Source organism: Helobdella robusta, assembly GCF_000326865.2.
Source record: "Helobdella robusta unplaced genomic scaffold HELROscaffold_13, whole genome shotgun sequence".
NCBI classification, from domain to species: Eukaryota; Metazoa; Annelida; class Clitellata; order Rhynchobdellida; family Glossiphoniidae; genus Helobdella; species Helobdella robusta.
This window is the reverse complement of record NW_008703718.1, coordinates 2,037,638-2,061,415: the sequence shown is the minus strand read 5'-3', so window position 1 is coordinate 2,061,415 and position 23,778 is coordinate 2,037,638. Positions and strand designations below refer to the sequence as shown.

At 31.2% G+C, this 23,778-nt stretch overlaps 3 protein-coding genes across 3 annotated transcripts in view; 1 reads left to right on the top strand and 2 right to left on the bottom strand.

The window, feature by feature from the left end:
- Window positions 1-540: 540 nt before the first annotated feature.
- On the bottom strand, window positions 541-13,189 carry HELRODRAFT_190477 (hypothetical protein; the record flags this gene model as incomplete). The annotated part of the gene is made up of 29 exons (XM_009014213.1): window positions 13,096-13,189; window positions 12,573-12,649; window positions 12,410-12,504; window positions 12,056-12,206; window positions 11,828-11,949; window positions 11,024-11,164; window positions 10,767-10,898; window positions 10,512-10,590; window positions 9,699-9,756; window positions 9,360-9,475; window positions 8,995-9,016; window positions 8,830-8,923; window positions 8,643-8,691; window positions 8,300-8,472; window positions 8,133-8,208; window positions 7,870-7,926; window positions 7,346-7,450; window positions 7,019-7,144; window positions 6,610-6,686; window positions 6,087-6,217; window positions 5,752-5,841; window positions 4,967-5,073; window positions 4,513-4,646; window positions 3,460-3,550; window positions 2,295-2,523; window positions 1,731-1,863; window positions 1,356-1,455; window positions 979-1,267; window positions 541-896 (listed from the first exon to the last, which is right to left on the bottom strand). The coding sequence occupies exons 1-29, from the start codon at window positions 13,100-13,102 to the stop codon at window positions 541-543; spliced, it is 3,417 nt and encodes a 1,138-aa protein (XP_009012461.1). The 5' UTR covers window positions 13,103-13,189.
- Window positions 13,190-13,738: 549 nt separating this feature from the next.
- On the top strand, window positions 13,739-17,023 carry HELRODRAFT_190476 (hypothetical protein; the record flags this gene model as incomplete). Its single annotated transcript, XM_009014212.1, has 10 exons — window positions 13,739-13,760; window positions 13,996-14,060; window positions 14,242-14,312; window positions 14,620-14,738; window positions 15,116-15,196; window positions 15,633-15,699; window positions 15,868-16,037; window positions 16,230-16,348; window positions 16,586-16,712; window positions 16,954-17,023. Coding segments are annotated over 10 exons (909 nt in total), but the record flags the coding sequence as incomplete, so codon positions are not given.
- Window positions 17,024-22,892: 5,869 nt separating this feature from the next.
- The window catches only part of HELRODRAFT_186734 (hypothetical protein), a gene marked incomplete at its 5' end in the record, with an annotated part of 6,838 nt that continues 5,952 nt past the window's right edge, over window positions 22,893-23,778 (bottom strand). The window contains 2 exons of the mRNA XM_009014211.1: window positions 22,893-23,264; window positions 23,541-23,669. Coding sequence (XP_009012459.1) covers window positions 22,978-23,264; window positions 23,541-23,669 — 416 coding nt within the window. The 3' untranslated portion in view covers window positions 22,893-22,977. The remainder of the gene's footprint in view (window positions 23,265-23,540; window positions 23,670-23,778) is intronic.

Below are 23,778 nucleotides of genomic sequence, written 5' to 3'. Positions count from 1 at the left end.
GTATTGTAACTGTTTTTGACGAATATTTATTTCAGTTGGGTTGTCATAAGTTTTTTTTAATGAAAAGTTAGGTTGCATTTGAGAATTTATTTGGTATAAATTGCCGTATACATTTAATCAATTTTTTCCAAATTAAACTGTAAATGTAAAATAAATTTTCATTTCTGACCAAACAAGTGGAATTAAAACGAAAAATGCTTTCGATAAAACGCAAATGCAGTCATATAAACACTTGTGAAACTTCAATAACGAATGTGTCGAAAATGAAAAATAAACTGCATATAAGGCAACTGAAATAAAATGATATATCAGTAATGATGGACTCGGTTTTAACCTGTAAAAGTAATGCAAAAAAATTTATTTTAATTGAAAAAATGGTATGCTAAATATGAGGGAACGTACACAGAAAGAAGATTGATTGGTCCTTTCACACACTCTCCTCCCAATTTGAAATACTGAAAACAAGCCTTCTGTAGTTGGCATAAAGACTCTAAATATAGGCAAATTTTAAATGAATAAAAATATGAAAAAAATAAACACTCAAATTATATCATCATTACTGTTTTCTGCAGCAAACAATTCGTAGAGAGCCATCGACAACACATTAACCGCGAATGAGTGGTTTGTTTTTCTCTTGTAATGCAAAGATTTTTGTAATTTCAAAACCGAATCATAATCTGAGAGATCATGGATTTGTCTCAGTAAGTTCGTGAACATCACTGCATCTGACAGTGCAACAGTCATTCCACCTCCAGTGATTGGATGTCTCATGTTCATGGCATCTCCCAACGCCATTGCTCCTTTTCTGAAAATTGGCGATGGAGGTAAAAAGTTATTTGGCATTGATTTGATCGTTCCTTCTTCTAGAGCTCTTATGAAAGGTTCTTGCAAATGCTCTGCATAATTTTTAAATACAAATAGTTTTAATATTATCTTAAGTAACTTATGTCTTGAATGACCTAGCTGAAAATTACTAACCAGGTAATTGATGATAAAGTTTATCCTTCAAATGAGTTTTGATATCTTTCGGTAAATTTTGTGACCTCACATCAACAAGCATTCTTGTTGTAGTGGATGAGATTTTATAAATTAAGATTGGAGAAGGATCTGTGAGAACTATTTCGGCAAAGTTTGGTTTTATTTGGTCGCAGTTTTTGAGCTCCAAACCAACAAATGTAGAAACAAGTTTTGGCATTTCCTTTACAAGGTTTTTTCTTAATCTTGAAAAACATCCGTCAGCAACAATAACCAATTTGGCAGATATCTTCTGCAAGGTTAATTTTCAAAAATCTGATAAAACATCTACAATTTAAAAAAAAATTAAAAATTTGAAATGTTTAATTACAGCAACTAACTTGATCAGCGCCATTTTTTAGTTTGTACATTACGCCTTCAACGATTCCACTCTCACCGCTTTCAATCAATTTAGTGGCCACGCCTTCTACATAAGTAACACTGACAAATTTATTAAAGTTAATTATATTTAACAGAAATTAAAAGGTATTTTTCATTACGTTAATTACGTTAATAATTTTTGTGTGTCTCAAACGTGCAAGAAAACAAGTTAACGTTCACAAGTTTCCTGCAAATTTACATAATCAAGCAGACTATTTGTCAATCATAAGTCAATTTAACAAATTAATTAAAACGTTTTTAATTTTTTATTTTTAATTGAAAAAATCGTTAACTTGTTTTCTTCAAAAGCTTTTTTTCTGAGAGCCTGTACAAACCGGCCGTGAACAAACGCTTTAGCTCCTCTAATATCTTCATGATCCGTCGGAAAACTGAGTCCTAAACTTTCTTCATTATGGTCGTGAATTACGTAGCCAAGTATTTGTTGTGCGTCTATATTCTCCAAACATTCTGATTGATTCGTTCGTTTCAATGATTTAGTCTTTCACACTCAATTTGTTAACAAGAGGCAAACTTATATCACGAATGTATTTCAAACGTTTTGTTAACGTTGCTAGCTACAAATTTGATTTTAAAATTCAAATATTTGAAGGTGAAATGCAATATTAATATAAAAGTTTATTTTATGGTAGGATGACGTGTCAATGAACTACCTACCTACCTAGGTTTCAACGCAAAATATCTTCCTCTGTTAAAGGCTAATGTAATGTCTTTATAATGTCTTACCACGTGCCTATGCGAATGCAAATGAGTGTACTGCCATTTTCAAATGTTGTAAAAAGCCGCAGAACACTACATAAATCACAACGATTGATTGAACAGAAACAAAACGTCAAAAAACAAATTTTATGTCACAAGCATCAACATTAGAGAACATAAACCTCCCAATCCAAGTTCGTTCAAAGCCTTGCAACCACCAGGCTGTAAAAGTTCACCAACAATTCTATCTGGTTGTTTCAGATTTCTTTCCACCACAATTACTTTCCTGCCATCTCTCGACAGAACAGTGGCCAGTGCCGATCCAAGCACTCCAGACCCGACTATGACCACATCACAATCGTAATTCAGCGCTACACAAAATCCATTGCAAGTTGACTTCTTTGCAACCAGCTGTGATAAATTAGCAATCAAAATATTACAATCAATTCTATAACGAACGGTTTCAAAAATTGCTATTACTTTTAATATAGTAATTGATAATAGAATAGGTGTACATGAGCAAGACGCATTTTTTCATCAAACGACAAACACGTTTTTAATATTTCAAAGTGCATGTAACATTTGCTACATTGTTGATAAAACAATCATATTTTTAATTAACCTTTATGTTGCAAGTGATTTTATAGATAATAAAAATAGAAATAATTAAAAACACTGAAATCGATAATAAAATCATTTTATTCAACAAAATTATATTGAAAATGAAATTCATTTAATGAATCTATGGTTTTAAATTTATATAAAGACAGAGAGTTAATTATGAAAGAGTTGTTTTTGTTTTTAAAATCAGCTCACCTCAATTTTGTTAGAACGTACAACCAATCACTTTGGAGACGAGAGCATGAAAAGATTAGATCGTCAACCAATCAAAACGATGATAACATACGATGCCGTCATTAATCTTCACTGGCTTTCGTGAAATTTTATTTCAACAAAATACACCATATCTTTTTATTCATCAGTTGTCCAAAATTCATTTCGTTTTACTTTAAGAAACAAATTTCTTGTTGAAGTCAAAACCGTCATTTTATATTTATTTTCGTAAATTTAACTGTGCCTTTCTGTGAACTTTAAAACGCCATTCAAATTTTTTTATGAAATTGAACTGTTACTGCAGAGACGAATGAAAAAATATTTGACTGAAATGTAAAAAAAATACTTGACTACATTAGTTGAAGAGCAGACGTACACCTATAACATCAGCTATCATGAAGGAAATTTTTGATTTTGCTAAAAAAATGCCCATATTTTATAACGTATAGAGCAAATTATCAGTTTTAAGCGACTGAAGTTTTATTACACTTTATTTAAACAACACAAACACACTAGGAAAAAATGGACATTGTACAATAGTTTTGAATTGCACACTTCATCATTCACGCCATGGTTGATATTGCCTTTGGATGCAAGCTCGTATCTACAAGCATAAAAAAATACAGCTTTAAACAAATATCACATCTACATTTAAAAATAATAACTATAGAAATCAAACACAATTCACAATTTAATCAAGGATTAAGTTAAAATTATATCAATGAATAAAACGAACTGAATAAACGAATATGTGAGTATAAAATTATATTGCAATCACAAAGCGAACGCGTAATCAAAAACTAAATAAATGAAAAAGTCATCAACCCCAATTTGTAAAAGTATTCACAAACAATTTACATACGTATTTTAAATTTATATTTAAGCTCTAATTCCTAACATCCGGTTGTAATAAAACTTAAACACTTTAATTTTTAAAAAAAGCGGCGCAATCAGTTGAATGAGATAGAAGTCTAATTACGTCTTTTCATCATAGGCGCTAAATCTAGACACAAACGACATATATGAACACATAAAAAGTGGATTTAGTGCACGAAAATTGAAACCAACTACACGTACAACAGGTTATACACTTACAGAGAATAAACACAAAATCACAAAAAAGTTAAACAACGAAGCACATAGAGGCACACATAAAAATATAAACGTGCGCGTTCAGTCCGTGTCATTAATTTATAAATAATTAAAAGTTGTATCATTTCTAAATGTTAAAGTTAATTCGTTCTGACTACCACCTGTAAAATGTATGTCATAAAAGACTGCGTTTAACATTTAATAAACGATGAATAAATATATCTACCGACAGAAAAATTTAAAATCAAGAAAATACAAAACAATGCAATATGCAAGTAACAACAACTTTATGAAATATAACAAAATAAGAGAATAGTATCAATGACATGACACGACGCAGACAGACAAAAGAAACAAAAACAACGAGTAGTGAAAATTTGAAACTTTGAATAATTAAGAATTACAGAAGCGACTTGACTGACTGATCAATAAACAAAAAGCTGCGGAAAGTTCAGTTCATGGCTGGTTGCTGACTTGAACAAAAATGGGTCCTCATCTTCGCCATCTTCACCACCGTGACTCAAATTGAATTTGCTTGGCGATGAAGTTTCTGTGGAATTTCCGATTGAATCCAATATCTCGTTCAAGCGTTTCTGAAATTTTTGATTCTGTATGAAGGATGAAAAAATTATTCTGTTGGGGAAATTATTTAAATCTTCAATCTTAATAAGTTTCATATTTTCAAAATTCTTTAAAACTACTAAACATGATTGCCAAAAAAAATTTGTATGAACTATTAACATAACTATTATAATTTGACCATCGATTCTTGTGAAAATTAAATAATTTTAAGATTTTCAGATCAACACACAAACTCTATAAAAACAGAATCAACTGTGAGTACAGTACAAACTTTCTTTCACTATCTTAATTACGATACGGCTACGATAAAAACACATTTGAAAACAAAATGAAAAAATATTGGTACTTTAGCTTCAGATCGAGCCACAATTTCCTCAAAAGGACCCGTTCGAAAAGATTCATATATCTTCTGCTGGCGAATTTTTTCACTTTGTTCTGCTTCCGGGTCTGCTTCTGTTAGATGAGTTGATAAATTAAGTGATAAAGTTGATAGACTTTGTGATTAGGTTGATGAATTATGCATTAAAGTTAATAGATTGAGTGATTAGGCTGAAGTTTAGCTCACAAAATTATAATTCATAAAATTTCATTGCCACAAATTGTAACGACAAACAGGTGTTATCGTATTGCGGTTTCAATTTAATTTTGCAAAAATAGTTAACAAAAATATATTTTTCCTTAAAATTAAAAAAAAAAAAATAGAACTAGCCAAGTAATTTTTTCATCGATTCAAACGTTATGTCACCCAAGAAAGCTTTCTGTGATGTTTGCAGAAGGTCAAGATTGGTTATGATTTTATAGATCCACATAAAAAACAGGTGTAAAAGAAAGCAAAATAAACTACAAACGTGAAGTGTACATCTCTCAACCAAATTATTGCATCAAATCAATTTCTTTGCATAGTTCGTTTTTGTAATATATTTTTTGCACGTGTCAGCAAGAAAAATCATGTGAATGAATGTATAACCTACTGAAAAACCAACCATCACAAAACACACATCAAACAAACACAGACAATCTAAAACGACGGCGGATAATAATGAATAATTGGGAAAAAAATGACAAAAAAAATGATGACACGTTATGATAAATAATAACAAGGTGCCAGTCAGCAAGCAGCAGACAACACACCCACCTTTCCCATTCCTGGTGTAGAAGATGGACTGTCGGGTTCAATGATGGAATGTATGTCACTCAGGCTACCAGAAGTATCTTGTATCACTAAATCAGTTTGTGTGTTTTTATGATGTATATTGATGAATATGTAAGAGAAGCTGTCTATATGCTCGCGTGGTTATGCGAAATGATTGTTTCTAAATTGAACTTCTGCGTATTTAAATACTTTACTTAAATGTTATTATATAAATGAAAACCAATGTCAATTACAAACCCAATGATACGGATGTCGGCATAAGAAATTTAGAAAAAAAACAAATTGAAAACTTGTAAAACTCTTCAGTACTTACCAACGGAGGCAGGCCTAGACACGAGTGCAGCGTTCAACTTGGAAACTTCGAAACCTTGTGATTTTAACTTTTCAGATATGACGTCAACATTGAACAGCCAGCTTTCCTTCATTGCACTGTCTGACGGGTAGCTGAAGATGGTGTGATAAAAAGTAATATCGTAATGAAGATGGTGCGGTCAATCAATCAATTCAATCTTCGTTTTGCGCCCAGAGACCCGGTTCCCCGAGGTAGGACGTAAAAGTAGACGTAAAAGGACGTAGGTGCGGTGAAAAGTGATGATAGAATGATGATGAATTGACAATGAGAGATGGGAAAGGTTAATAGAATAACAATAATACGACAGTGTGATAACAAAAAACATACAAATAATGATTACAATGATTAACATATTGAATGGTAACAAATTTATGAATAAGATATTAATAAGACAAATACTAAGGAAAACCTACGCTCCTACGAAGCAATATAAGAAGCAAACAGCAACAACCAAAAGAAACAACACATAACTGCTGCAACAGACCTAGCAGACGTATTTGATCTGTTGAATGCCACACTAGGCAGGTAGCAAGGTGCGTTCTTCTTTCTTTCTTGTATTACCTTTATTGTTTTTATTGCGTGTGTGTGTGTGTGTCAAGCAGCACTGAATAGATGAGAATAGATGGTACTCATCATTTACCTTTAACATTCAATAGATTGTGTAGAACGAATCCCAACAAAATAACATACATAATCACAGATAATTTGAAAAAAGCATTACAAATAAAAAATAAAATTTATCCCTGAAGAATCGACTTGACGATCAGATACGAACATTTAGATGAAAAAAATAATACCAGACATTAACTAACAAAAAAAGGATAAAAATCTTGTAATAAAAAACAAATGATATAGAGTATAAAAAGAGTTTCAAAAAGAAAACATTCGCCTACCTGTGATATGTATTTAGTCAGTGGACTCAGATCAGCTGCCAGACTGACGATGGATAAGAAAGCAGCGACTAGCGCATGCATGGCACACTTGTGAGTCACTGGAATATTGCCGGTAAGTGCCGTGTTCTGAATTTGTGCGTTTGGGTGGGATAGGAATGTTTCATTTGTTTTTATTAGGTTAGTATTCAAAGACGTTCAAATTTTAATGTGCAATCACCATAGATATGTAAATTGCGGAGTGTATATTGATAAATCAGAAATAAAAATCCGTGAAGAAAATTTTAACAAAACTGATAATGAGGACGGATGAAGATGAGAATGACCAACTTGTATCTCAAGAGCTAGCCTAATCAGATCAACCAGTACGTCTTCGGCTCCCATCTCCACATATATCAAGACCATTGTTATGTAGATGCTCTCAAAATTATCAACCTGTTCACATCAATATATCAAAAACCTTCAATTTATCTTATCATCTTTATGAGTTCAGTGTGCACAATTGAATGTCTCGGCTTTAAATCTAGTGAAGTCTCAAGACAAAGTGATCAACACGCTTAACAACCAAAATTATGGTATCTGCAACAATCTTCCTGCAACTACAGATACAACCCTAATGTAAAAAATTATTATTCTTGCCTAAAATAGACTTCCCAGACTAACTTTCAATAATATTAAATGAAACAATAAGGAACTATTGAGAATATAATCAACTTAACAAATCAGTTATTAAAAATAAAAATTACTTCATGCTCAATGTGAGATGTATTTAATAATTTAATTAGTTAACTATTTGTCACCAGGTAGATTTGTTTAAACTTGAAAAAATGAAATAAGAGAACCCATCTTATAACCTTGTTATTGAGGAAACAGGTATTTTCATGTAGATGCCAATATATGTTTGACCCATTCTGAAATGTATTCAAAAGGCCAACAAAATGAAAGAAATGTAAAATCAAAATAACTCATAACAGTAAATAATGGTAAGCAATCAAAATAACTCAAAACAAAACCATCAAACTGACGTTTCAAAAAGCTATCTGAATAAAAACCATTCTTAAAAATCTATTTATTGATTTAGTTATAATAACTCGAAATAAGCATACTAAATACCCACCTTTTTAATGAATAATATATCCTGCTTTTGAGGTTTCTTTATTACAAGCGCTGTGGCTTTGATATCAGAGAATATTCTTGAAAATTTAAAATTATTGAAAAATATTGTTGACGAAATTTATATGAAGAAAATAATTATGAATATTGCAGATCAAGGTTTAAACTAACTGAACAGTTCTGAGTTTTGAAAGATTTTCATGTCTGTCAATCAAAGTATGCAGTATTTCCTGCACTAATCTTCTTATTCCTGGATCTTGCACCAGAGAAATTTTTAGGAGGGGGTCCAAGAACGAGATGGGTAGTGCATTTGGCACGGATATTGTCTTGTACTTTGTGGCCACCTAGCATGTTCAACATTGAAACCAACATTTTTATAACCACTTTATCTTAAAAATCAGCTTTTAAATTATATGGTGAAAATTAATTGGAAATTATATATTAACAGAAGAAATAAATTAGGACAGACACAGCTGAACAAAAAACAATGATCTAAAAAAGATTCCTTACTAACTTTAAGAAGACTTTTCAACAGCATCGTTTGTAGCATAACATCAGATGCACTGTTTAATTTCAAAACATTTCTAACATTTTAAACCATTGTAGAACATCTACAATAACTATTTTAGAATAATCAAATTTTCAAAACATTTTGAAATTTAAAAAAGTTAAAAACAAAATATGAAAAAATAAGAACAAACTCTTTATCTTTGTCTGAAGGTAGAGGCACCTTGCCCATCACAAACATCATTATCTCGATTTTCTGGTAATCCGGTAAGTTGTTGGCAAAACCACCTTCACATAAAAGTTATTAGGCAAGAAATAAATACTTTTATTACTACAGCCAAAAGCTTTCTACTGCAAACTGGTCGGAAGGTCAACTAACGCCTTCAAAAATTTTTGTATGAGCAAATTATTTACAGATTAATTTGCATTTAAATTCTATGCTGCCTTTTATCAAGTTATATATAAAATATTACTATTACTAAACATTGCAGTCCAAACCCAATCAAACTAGGCCATAGCTCTACAGAAATAACAAACCATACAACAAAAACTGCACTAACCAATAACAAACCAATCATAAGGCCAATCAAACAATCAACCAGCCTTAGCCAGTCAACCAAACATAGCCAGCCAGTCAACCAAACATAGCCAGCCAGCCAACCAACTAACCAAACAAACCACCAACAAACTACAGCCAGTTAACAAGCTAACCAATAGTGTTGACAATAGCTTCTTGAAAATGTCGTTCCTCGTTTGCCTTCTGCCTTTCCCTGATTGTTGTATCAACAGAAATTTTCAAATGTCGCAGTAACGTGTTGAACACTTCAAGCACTGATGGTCCTGCAATGATGGTGGTGATGACATCAAAAATAATTATGATGACGAATGAATATTCTTAAGTGTTGGCTCAGATAACATATGTTATGCTATCTGTCCAAAGCTAGTAAACTATTGAATAGCTTATATGTATGATGTGGTGTTTCTTTGTATTATGTGTTTGGTGGGAATGTTCAACTATTGTGGTACAATAGTTTGATCGCAACTGGAAAGGTAAAGAATGAACCTATCGATCCACCAGCTGATATGAGGACTGTCTCTGATAAAACATCTACAATACTGGCCTAGAAACAAAACGTATTTAAAAATAACTATATTAGAAAAAAAATGTTTCGAATATAAAAAAGAATGGCAAAAAGATGTAAACTGGTGTGTACAAATTCACACATAGGCATGAAATCCAATTTTATATAAACCATGATATAGAGTGTCAACCTTGATTTTAGCATATTCCTTGCTATTTTCATCCAAGTGACTCATCAGCATCTGAACTACCATGTAACCATACTGGGCCTATGTATGTGTGTGTGTGAGTATGCGTGTGTGTATGTGTGTGTGTGTGTGTACATGCGCTCCCATATGTATGAGTTTGTGTGCTATTGTGTATGTGTGATACACATACACATGCCAATGTGTATGTGTATCACGTAAGTGTATGTATGCATTTGTATAGACATATTTGTATATACAAGAGTGTGATATGCAAGAATCTGATCTCTGCAACCACAACACAGGATTTGTTTTAAAAATGTAATTTACGTTTTATGCGCTATCAGCATTTTAAAATAAAATGAAGTATATCAAGAGCACATAAACATATTAAAAAAGTGTACTTCAGTAATTTACACATAGATGAATGAAAATTTGATAAATATTACTAAACAAATAATCAAGCAAAAAATGGTAATTTAAAAATAACATGCAACTGTTTATAAGCATAACTTCCATCTCAATTTCCAGATGAATAACGCTAATTAATTAGGACAAGAAAGCAACAAAACCAGCAGAAAACATGCAAGTATATCAAAGGAGAGCCCACCTGGACTGAATACATGATGATCTTAAAACACCTGACTGCAAAGTCATTAGGGACCCACAGGTTGTGGTTGTCAAGGTGACTGTGAACAATTTAATGCATTAATTTGAATTTTATGACTAAGAAATAAATGAAATTATATGCCATGAGATGAAATGTTAAAAAAATTAGAACTTTGAAAAACAGGAAGAGCACAGAATAAACAAAAAATTTAAACATTAAATCATTAAAAAAAAAACAAAAAACAAAAAAACGAACGTTAGGACAGGTTTTATGACAGAGCTGATGTTTCCATAAGATGCTCTGCACACAAAATCTCTGAAAACAGTTTCAGCAACATAAGCCGGATTCTCCTCATCTTTTGGACTTTCTGGCTCCAATGTGGAATTCCTACTTTGAGAATAAAAACAATAAACATTGGAATTTAATGTAAAAAATTGAAATATTTTAAACATCTAATCAATCAACCAGTCACTCAACCAATCAGTCAGCCAACTATCAATCAATGAGGAAACCTTGACGTTTCTTGCATATTGAAAAGTAGAGAAGGGATGATCTTATCCATGTGTTGTGGTTTCCAAATGTTGCACTGTAGTTCGTCTGACACTGTCTTACGAATGACTCCGTGCAAGCCTTGCAAACCAGATACTCTCAATCTAGTACAGGCATGTGTGTTGTATTGTATGGATTTTATGCTGTTTATCTATGTCATATGTATATGTAAGCTGTATATGTATGTACATGCATATTGTATATGTTGGCGTTTGTATGTGTATGTTGTGTATTTATATTGTGTATGTGTGTAAAGATGTAATGAATTAAACTAGAAATTAAACATAGGTGCTGAATTAAATTGAGTTCCTTTTTATGAAATTAACATTAACAGATAAATAGTAATTATTATTCTTTGATAACATAAGCTAAAAAAGATTAATTAAGATTTTACGGTTTTTTTCAAAGTTACACAATAAAAATTGAAGTAAGCACATGAAAAGCAACTTGATGTAATCAATCAATCAATCAATCAATCAATCAATCAATCAATCAATCAATCAATCAATCAATCAATCAATCAATCAATCAATCAATCAATCAATCAATCAATCAATCAATCAATCAATCAATCAATCAATCAATCAATCAATCAATCAATCAATCAATCAATCAATCAATCAATCAATCAATCAATCAATCAATCAATCAATCAATCAATCAATCAATCAATCAATCAATCAATCAATCAATCAATCAATCAATCAATCAATCAATCAATCAACCAAAAATATACAAAAAATTGAAGTGAGAGCAAAAAAATCAACTTGATGTAATCATTGGTGGTAGATTCCTTCGTGTGGCAGAGAGCACTGAAGTGTGATACAAAGAAGTCATATCTGCGATGGTACGATGGTGTGTCTTCCTCTATGTTTGCAAACTTCACAAACTAATCAATGGTGAAAAATTTAACAATTCAAAAGACAGGCTAACAATTTTCGCAGACTCGTCGACACAAATGAATTTTTTCTATTAAAATCAGTATAAGCACTAACAGAAGCTGTGGCCAGTGTTTGCAGACTTGGTTCACATGTCTCTAGCAGTTTCTGAACCATTTTAAGAAAACTCTCGACAAACAAATTCAGAGACTGAGCGTGGCAGGTTACCAAAAGGATATCCAGAGCCTCCATTGCTATGAACACGTAACTATTTCAAAGGTTGTAGAATCATCTTTTAAGTATTACATCGTTCCAGAGACAATTGTAAATGTAAAGCAACTTAATATGAAAGTTTGAATAGGAAAACCTTTTCAAATTACCAATTAAGTATTTATCTTAAAATTAATTTCTAATAAGAAAAATAGAAGCAAAAATTACGGATATCTCTGTCTGTAGATGTCCCTACTTAACCTCTGAGCTAAATACTCTCCAATTCGATCCAGTTTATCAGGACTCTTCATAGCAAAAAATGTCAACTTATCCATGTTACTCTTCACCAGCCCATCCTGTTTAAAAGTGAAATTAAATAAAAATTTAATTAATTATTTAAAAGACAGCAATTTGATTTTGGAACCTTTGGATCAGCTGGGAAGATGCTGTCCACTAACTTTTTATATCTTGGTTGAAAGGCTGTGCAGCATCTGCAACAAGCTAATGATCAAAATGGGATGAAAAACTTATTTATTATTAATTCATTTTATTTATATTTTAATATTTTATGTGTAAAACTAGAATAAAACTAAAAACTAAACTCACAATATTTTATATTGAATTAATAATTAATAATATTAAAATTAAATAAATATTGTTATTATTAATTAATCAATTGATTATAAAATTAAAATTTAATTAAAATAAAAATGTTCTTGGTTGATGGTTATTGAATAAATAATCCAAGAAAAATACTTCAAAATAATTTTTTCTTGAGTAATTTTATCCACAAATTTGTTTATTTTTTCATTTCTTCAACTTTTATTATATTTTTTATTTTTTTAAATTCTGATTTGGAAAAAAAGAGAGGGGAGAGAGAGCCAGAGAAATAGAATGAGAGTTAAATCAAAATAAACGAAAATAAAATAAATTAAAATAACACTTACATGTCATTTTTGTGAGAAGCAGTTGTGTCAACTTTGAAAATCAGAACATTTGGAACTTCATTTTTTTTTTGCGAAAAATAAACAAACCCAATAGGCTAACCCGAACGAAGTTAAGTTAGCACAGAACTAGCAGAAGTTATTATTTTTATTTTTTAAATACATTTCCTACATTTCATAATTAAATTTTTATTATATTATTTATATATATACATATATGTTTATTACATATATACATCATATGTCATATGTTGGCATTCCAACAATTCTGTAGAATTCATATATATATATATATATATATATATATATATGTATATATATATATATATATATATATATATATATATATATATATATATATATATATATAACATAGACTCCATTCATTCGTAACAAGCAACAGTTTTAGAAAGAAAATTGGGATTTTTTGGATACATTTGTAAAATGAGAGAAGACAGATTGATTAAGATAGTACTAACGAGGAAAAGAGATTGGAAGAAAAAAGTTGGTAGACCTGCAAAGAAATGGATAGATGACATTACTGAATGGACTGGTGTTAGTATTCTGAACTCAATAAAACTGGCCAAAAACAGAAAAGGTTTTTGGAAAGAAAAAAGGAAAAAATAAATGTAAAAAGCATGCATAGATGTACACCATTTGCCTCGACGGTACCCGATGGACAAAGGAGGATCATTGATTGATTTATTGAACAGTTTTACTCGATGAATGGCCTCTTCCCATACCTACAATAAATCAGTCAGAACAAACACTACCAAGATCTCGCAGACGAACACATGGACAACTTCTGTTCGGCCATAGCATTCTCTCCTCATTAGCTACAAATCATAATTGTCATCCTTCCGTTCATTTTCCATTTGCCTCTTCAAATGCATTAACAACCAGACTTATCTCAACACAAGAGACTTTTGGAAAAATCTTATGGAGATTGCAAGTTGCCTACAACCACGGTTAGACCAATAATCTTGAAGCAAAAACAACAGCAATCAGCTGTTTTCGACCAAAGATTTTGTAAAAATTTTTATTATACCGTGCCTTTGGTAGCAACTTATCATCAATCCCATGCTTCTAATTATCGCTTGTTTCGTAGGTCTTTCGCGAATGTTTTGGAACCTCAATAATTTCAAACAGAAACGCAGAACAACTCCGGAGTTCTTTTTAATTTCATCCGGACTGTTGGATTTTATTCACTACAGTTTAAGGTAAAACCATTTTTATATGTCTTTTTTGTTTTTTAGTGGTTCACAATACATACACAATACTAAATTAAATATTTAATTTTTAAAATAAAATTCTTTTATTTAAATTTAAAACCAAATGTATGTTCTTTTCAATTTTTTTTAATATTATAAAATATAAATATGTTATTTTATATGCCATAGGTTAAGGGGTTAATTATAAAATTAATCAATCATTCTTATTTAATTTTAAATCAAATTTAATTTAAATCAAATTGATTTTTAAATTGAAATTAATTTTTATTTTAAATTTATGGTCGTTTCTTATTAGTTTTTTCATGGAGGACAGTCATTTTATGGAGGACAGTGGTGATTCTTCTGACAGTGAGAAGCTTGCTGACTTTCTTGACCCTAGCTATTTTGAGTCTGTCAACAATCTTTGCATTGAAGGTTAATTTAATATTGTGTTGCATTAAAACAAACTGTATATAATATGTGATGTATAATAACTTTTTTTTATTGTTAAACTGTTAAACATATTTCACATAATAATATTTTAAAATTCTAATAACTTTTTTTGTTTTCTATTGTTTATTTTCATTATTTATTATTATTTATTAATTAAGTTAATAATAATTATTCATATACTTTTTTTCTTTACTTGGATTGAGTATATTTTTACCATTATTTTATTATGAAATGAACTTCTTATTGATTTTTATAATTTCAAGGAAACACTAAGCTAATTAATGAAAGCATAGTTTTTTCATTTTTCTTTTAATTGTTGCTAATCATATAATTTAATTAATAATAATTATTTAAACTAGTTGAGTTACTGATGCAAGATGGCTCTGTTTCTCCTGTTATGGCCAGGAACATATTGAAATGCCTCTCCTACCTAACTCCTACAGTTTCATTTTTTTTTCTCATGAAATATTTTTATTTTCTATCAACTTGTTTTATTGAATACAGATTTGAGTAATTTTCTATGTAACTTGTGATTTAGATGTCATGAGTTATTTAATCATGAATAAATTGACAAGCTTGTTGATATTTCTATATGACTAAGTTTTATTTTTTAGGAATAAACATTTAATACTGATGCTGTGATACTAGTAAGAAATGCTTATAAGAAAGGACAAAGAATTGTACAAAAATAATGTTAAGCCATTGTTTTATATGTTTTCAAGTTTTTAATTATATCAGGAATTGAATTGAAATGGAGAAAAAACTTGCATTTTTCATTATTTAGTTTTAGTATTAGCTGTATTTAGGTTTATTTTTTAAAATTTTTTCCATGTTTTACAAAAAATTTAATAATATTCTTAATCTTTTGATTCTTTAAGACTGGGAAAAAAGAATCATTAAAAATGTTGCTTCCACTGAATGAAAATTTATATGAAGCCATAAGGTTCAATTCAAAAATATAAACATTTAATTTTTGAATGATTTGTGTGTGTGTGTGTGTGTATGTGTGTGTGTGTGTATGTGTGATCAAAATTTGTTAATATGTGCCAAACAGCTAGTTGCTAGTTTTGATCTAATTCTGAAATAACGCATTATATTTATTTGCTGTTAGTTGTGAGGGTTATGAAACTGATGACAAACTGAAGTACATTGTGGATGGCGGTCTAAAGATTTTACAGGGTATGTCACTAACAGTGGAAGCTGTGCATGCCATGCTGACTGAACCTGAGTATGAAGGATTTTTCAAAACTTTCAAGAAGATGGTCGCTGATCAACAGCATGGTACATTTGTATCATTGCAATTTATTAAATAACAAATTTCAACATTTGTATCTGCTTAGCTTTGATGTTTGTTAATTTTTTAATTGATATTTCGCATTGTTTAATTATTTCCTGTTTTGTTATTCGTATTTTAAAATACTTTCTAATAAATTCATTTGATAAAAAAATGAGAATTTGTGGTTTGCTGTAAAGGCTGGCCGGCAGTCATAGAGATAATAAAAAATATGCATGAAATTGGGTTGAAGGAGAAAAGTCTGTTGTTGGAAGATTTCATGATGTTTCTTGTGGAAACGACATTCCCAAGCAAGCCTGTGTGTTATTTATATTTATTTCGTTATGAAATTTTTTCGTATGAATGGTGTGGTGAATCTAACATTTTTTTAGATGTTTCTGTTAGAAAGATACTTGTCATTTTACTTTATGATTATTATTTTTGTTTATATTCGTATTTTATTTAAATGAAACACCTTATATTTAGAAAGAGATTTATTTCTCACTCCATTTATTAAGCCAATGTTGAGTGTTCGAACTTTCAAATTTGAAACCAGACAATGAAGACCTTTAGGTTGGTGGAAGAATTAAAAGACCTGATTGAGGCATGTGACGCTGAGTTGATGGATGCTTTTTTCGTAAAGTTTAGGCAAGGACTCTTTGGCATGCTGGCCAGTAAACTAAGTGAGATGCTGATGAGATGTGGGGGAGAGAGATGAGGAAATGTGGGAGAGAGTGGCGGTATGATTTGGGAGGGAATGGTGGTGTGATATTGGAAAGAGTGAAGGTGTACTGATGATGTTAATGATAAACCTTTTCAATTAACAATAATATGCTTGTATTCGATTGTTGCGGTAGCGTTGTTCTCATGGATCATTGATGTTTCGTCATTTGTTTTCACCAATTGCACTAATGCGTTTTCAAGATAAAAAAGAGAAGCATACAGCCATCGATTGTTCCTGTAGACTAATCACAAAACTCGGCGTTCGTCATTTTCTCTGGCAAAATATCGAAGACTGTGGAAATGATAGGTACCGGAAAGATGATGATGACGGCGATGACGACGACGATGAAGATTTTGAAGAAAATGATGCTACTCCATGTGATAATGATGAACTTTATCGTTTCTATGATCTCACCTTGAGACTTGCAAGCATTGAAATGCAGATGTACATAGAGGGCGATTCATCGGATATTGTTCGTTTTATTTACAGTTTGTTTATTAGCTTTCGATAGAAAAGTATGAAAAAATTTGAATGAAATTAATTTGAAATTCATCCTAATAACAGACTGACGACGTTTTTTCGATGTTACTTGCTTGTGGTCATCTGTTTCAGGAGTCCTTGAAAGAATGCATGGACAAAAAACGCAAGATAAAACATGTTCCTCGGGTAAAACGTGTTTTGTTTAATGTAGCCCTTATCATGTTTCGATATCTCAGAGAATGTTCTTCTAAAAATTTCACCAAGGAGGATGTGAGTTGAGAGGTTTTTGTTTATCATTGAGTGATATTCACATGCTATAGTAAATTTTTTCGTTAGAGATTGTTCAATTGTTCAATTAGATAAGTTCGACGTTAACGTTGGTGTACACCAGGGTTCGATACTTAGTCCCCTGCTATTCATCACGGTGATGGAAGAAATAACTAAGTCAATATGCTCAGATGATATCTGGAAGGTAATGTAGGCAGATGAAATTGTCCTGACGGCGGCCTTGGAGCAGGATGGGACCAGAACGTTTGAGGCGTGGAATAGCCAGCTCGCCGATCACGGTCTCACGGTAAACCTTGATAAGACAAAACCGACGATCACTGGCGAATCCGCTGAACCCCTGGTCACTGCTGGTCACTGGCCGTGTTCGGTCTGCAGAGCTGGAGTGGGAAGCAAGCATTCCGCTGTTACTCCGCTCAAAGTTGTACATCTCAGTGATAGGCTCCAAATTGATAACTTTTCCGAACTGATATGAAGATGATTCGATGGATGCAACATGTTGATCTGAGCGACTAAATCCATACAACTGAAATCCTGAACGAGGATTAATTGATTTGTTTAATTGTTATCATTCATATCCATAAACAATTTTTGAATTAACAAATTTGAGTAACTGAAAATTTAAATGATTAAATTTATATGAAACATTATACCAAGTTTGTACCAGTTTTCCTGACACTGAAGTACATATCTATATTTGTAAGTTTTCAAAATTTGGCTCTGGATGAGATGGTGGTAATGGACTGGTTGCCTGTTTGGCTGGATTTTTGGTGAGTTTTGCATTTGTTACTTTTGACTTTCCAATGTTATTATTTTCTGTTTTTTTTTTAATTTCCTATTTTTTTGTATTAATTATAATCATTTAACTAATTCAAAATGAAAATTTTTGTTATGGTACGTGTGTGTCAAAAGCGTAATCAATCTCATTATTTCGTTGTTACCTTTTTACATATGCACATTTTAGTGTTATACATTTGCTGCAATCATGTTTTATTGTTTATATGAGGAGAGATTAAGCATGCGAAACCAACATAAGCCTGTCTTCTTAACCTGGGTTAATGTTATGATATTACAACTTGTTCAGTCACATGAAACTGCCATTATCAATTGTAATAATTAATTCTGAACAAAATTAATTATTAATTATAATAATTAATTTAGTTCAGGTGATGTTAAAATTTTTCATTTTAATTATTTCAGTATGTTCCTGTTTAAAGATAGTATTCATGAAGATGCTCAGAAGATATTGATAGCACACAATGAATGTGGATGCCTATCACAATTTTTAGACTTCGAAAGCACAGGCGAGTCCAGTGACGTCAGGACAGAAACTAACTCACTAAACGTTCGACCAGGGCAGAAATCAGGTGAACCTCTCAGAAGCATACAAAATAATCCAACAGCTGATAAGATAAAAGAGCATGAACTTTACAAAAAATATTTTGAATGCAGCAAACAATGCGTTGTATTGTTGCTACTAATGGGTTTCGCTCACATAAGTCACTTGCTTGAACCCAGACTGACCATGATGAAGCAAGGTTTCTTACATTTCGTCATCGACTGTCTTTTGATTTTTGACATTAGTGGCGCATATGACGGCGGCGACGAAGACGATGAAGCTGGTTATCGGGTTAGCGATTAGGATGGCGATGTTTTGTGTTCACATTATGTTCACGATTGAGTCAGTTTAAACTTGAGTATTCAGTAGGACAATATTTTTTACTGCAATTAACATTGAAATGATAAATGCCAATTATGGTTAAGTAGTTGTTTCATGAAGCATACATTCAATTTCATTTTCCAATTTTATTATAAGACTGTTGAATTATTTCTTTGTTTTGGCATGAAATTAATTTTGTTTCTGTTATTTCATTTTCTCTCATAGCCAGAACCCGTTTGTGATATACTCTGCAATTTTGTTCTCGGGGAAGAGAACAAATGCTCTGGACCAGTTTATGTGCAGATTGCCTGCCTTCTTATGCACTTTCTCCCGAGTACGTATGTGAAATCATTTATAAAGTATCCATTAATATTGCGTTAGTTAACAACTACGTAAATTGAAACTCTGATTTAAGGATGTTCCGAATTCAGAAATTGCACCTACGACTACTACTCCGTTTTTCTAACATTGCTTAACAAATGCAATTTAATTCACTGTTAGTATTTTATTCTGATTTTACTGGAAACACTTTGATTGGAATTTTTTTTTCAAACGTTTCACAATTTAAAATTATTATTTTTTAATACATGTTTATTTTCTTGCATTGTTAAAAAGTTATGGCAATGTCTTTAAACTAAGAAGATGATGAATTTTATTGAACAGCCGTCAACCAAGAATGCCTACAAAATTTTGTCGAGTCTTTCAAGTCAACTGTCGACAAAGATAAATTAGGAGATTGTGAAACATTCGATGATTATGTTGATGGTTAGCTTAGCTTCACTTATTCATTTGCTTTGTTACGCCATTCAATTATTCAATTATTCTTACTTAATATTTTATTCTCCAGCCGCCAATCGTTGTTATAAGAAGTTTCCAGAGATTGCGCAATGTTTTCTGATTAATTCATAACAATTTTTTCAATTTTTTATTTATTTTTTTTGCTGTATTCATTCATTCTTCTGATACAAAAGCACAGTTTTCACACAGTTCATATTTCACCGTTAAACTAACATTCGCAATTGATTAAACATTTTTTTAGCGTTGAACAAAAAAAAACTTGAAATGAAATCTTGCATAAATAAATTATGACATAAAATTAATAAAAAAAGTTGAAAGCCGGTCTATTCAATCTACCTGGCCAGCCGATCCTTTCCACAGATATTGCCTACATTTTTGCTCCTGGTATAAATGTCATGTTTAATTTAACACGTTCATAATATTAGGCTTTCCAGCTGCTTTATTGGTGCTTTTAAATGTTTATGAGAGTCTATAGTTTCTATTTTCGTTTTCGTAGTCTTTTGCTGCTGTCTGTTGATGTTTCTGTGTACGTGGTCGCTGCTCACCCGATTCCTTTGTTGCATCAGTTGTATATTGACTGTATGTACATTTGTTGCATCAACCAAATCTTTAAGCATTGCTTGTTACGTTGCAAAAGTCCAATTTAAGAGATTTATTTTAAAATGCGTGTTTCAGTTCGTAACTTTAAATGTTCAACCATTATGTTGAGCATTGGATCTGATGGAGTCGCAAGTACTCAGTTGCGTGTAACAATCATCCGAAATTGCAGAAATCCCTCTTCCAAACACCAAAATTTCACAGATGACAAACAGTTATTTGGTCCAAATTATTTATTAACTGAAGAATTGAACAAGATGAAACCAATGATTCGCAGTCTGTTAACCAAGATTCTTGAGAGACGCGTCGTACATGGAAGGGAGAATATGGAAACAATTCAGGGAAGGCATGCAAACGATAGAATGAAATCATGCGCTAATTTTTTCGTTGTGAATAAAATAAATAATTTACAGACATCGCAGCAGCACTCTCACCCTGCTACGTTTTAATGATAACAACAACAAGAATAATTATAATATAATTTTAAAAAATGAAAACGAGAGAAAATGGGTTATAAAAACATCTTCGCGTTTTTTGTGTATATGAAAAATAATCTCAAAATTTTATAGAACAATAATTATTTTTAGTTGTATGCCATTTCTATTTCTGAAATTAGTTGTAAAAATATGAGAGGCATTCGACCATTGTTGTTGATGCTGCAAATACAAATATGTTCCTGCAATGAACCAGACGACATAACAGATGATCTGAACGACGAATCTTCGAATCATAGCATGGCTCCTGATTATTTGCTACAAATCAGAAAAAACAGAAATGATCTTTCGAATACGAAAGCTCTCCTGTCAAGCAACTTCACACGCCTCACCCCACCACGCTTTCGATTCAACAGTTGAGTCAACTTTTTAATGTACGAATGTTGTGATCAAGCAGGTAAGCGAAGTAATGTTTTTACCGAGCACAACCTTTTTCATTTTTACCAATATTTTGTTTATAAAATATTTGCTCTTGACAAGCTAGCGAAATTCTTCCAAAGTTTTTCAAAAAAATCCAAATTGATCTTTGCAATTCACAAACGAATTTTCTACTAATTTTTAACACTTTAAACCATTAATATTTTACTCAGCTCTATTTTTTTACTCAATACAAAAAAACATTCACCGCAAATTAATTCTGAACAATGCACTATTGTGAAAAGCTTATGTGTAGGTATAACGAACGATGTCACTAAAAAATATCACAGCGACAACACCAAACTTTATCAATGTGGAATCCCTGACGACATCCGACATAATATACTGCTGTTTCCTCTTTATACTGACCACGAGTTGCGTGGCTACTGTGAGCAGCTTCGTGTGGAAGGAATTTAGACGACATCTAGAGTTTGTCGTTCTTATGTTTTTGTTTCATTTTGTTGATTGTCATTACATTTGTCATTTCTATTATTATTATTATCGCTGTTATGAATCATCCGTTAACAAATTTGGTCAACTAAATCGATCTATTTATGCTTAATTTGAGCACTGCCGTTATGAAAATATCTCTCGATAAAAAAAATTGCTTTTTTTTAATAAATTTTGTTTGAAGTGTATTGTTTCAATTAGATTTAAATTTTGTGAAATTTATTTTTGGTGTGATTTCACCATTAAATTATTGGAAGATCACGTTAAAATAATAACGGTGTCACAAGCCCGTCAATATCTCACTTCCATATCTACCAACTCCATACATTTGAAATAAAGCATCCTGTATTTGATAGCTTATGGCCTTACGTTCTCCGCCATCATTAGATCACGTAGCAGCAGATTACACGGCGCTAATTTAACAATGTAGGAATCACACCGAAAATAAATTTCACAAAAATTTGAATCTAATTGAAACAATACACTGTAACATTTAATAACGTAATATTTCGATACAGCAATGATATCCGGATAATACGCATACAAAACCAACAAAGGTTGAACAAGAACCTGGCACTAACACAGCAACAAATGGCCTAACGCTATTGCTCAATGTCGTAAACTCCAATAAACAAACTACAACAAACTAATCTTGTTTGATACGCCCTGATAGGATAGCATGTTAATTCAATGTTTTTAAAATTTATTTTGGTTCTGTTTTTAATATTTATAAATTTATGCTAGGGATCAGACAGATGCACTGAAATATTTTGACGCAATTTTGTTGGTTTATTTATAAAATGTTAAGAATTGTTAAAACTAAAAAAATACAAAGCCCAGACAGATGCACTGAAATATTTTGACGCAATTTTGTTGGTATATTTATAAAATGTTAAGAATTGTTAAAACTAAAAAAATACAAAGCCCAGACAGATGCACTGAAATATTTTGACGCAATTTTGTTGGTTTATTTATAAAATGTTAAGAATTGTTAAAACTAAAAAAATACAAAGCCCAGAATTTCAATAACTAATAAAAATAAATTAGGCTGATTTAATATTAATTAACTTTAGTTCCTCTAAAGGTTTTTTATACTGATTGTCAATTGTTTGAAGCCGTTTTTTAAACTCTTCTAAGTTATTTTTGATAAATTTAATGAAGTCTTCGTTGTTCGTATCGAGTTTTAACTTTGTAGGCAGACAATATACAATCTCGTTGATTTGTTCGTCTACACAAGTGTAATAAACTCGCTGAAAATGCTTCTTCAACCTCGTGATCACCATGTCGCGATTCTCTTGGCATCGTGTGGCCAGGTTTAAAATGAACACTCCTGTTAATCATCAACAGTTAAATAAAGGATGAAAAAATATTGATATAAAACAGAATAATTTCAATGAGAAAGAAAAATTCAATATTTTTTTGTGTGCAAATTATTAATCAACCGTTTAAAAGGAATTGTTGTTTGTTATAACAGGAAAAAATAATAAGTATAAATAAAATATAAGTATTCAAATAAATGTTAAACCTTGTCGCCATCTACATTATTGACATTGAGGTGTAATCAATCAATAAACACCATAGCAAAAACAGTGAAAGAAGCACAAACCATCTTGTGAGACGATCTGAGCGTATGAGTGAATCAACTGATCTTCAATGAATGCAGTGGGAGGACTGCTGAATGGCAGTGTGTGGTCCTTGTTGTCCACATCCAGTATCAACACATCAAACTTCTCGTCTGCAGTGTTTTTAAATTTCAAAATGAAATAATAACATAAAAATAATTTAATAATATAAAAAAATTTTGGTTTAAAATCAAATTAATTCAGGTAATAAATAGTAAAATT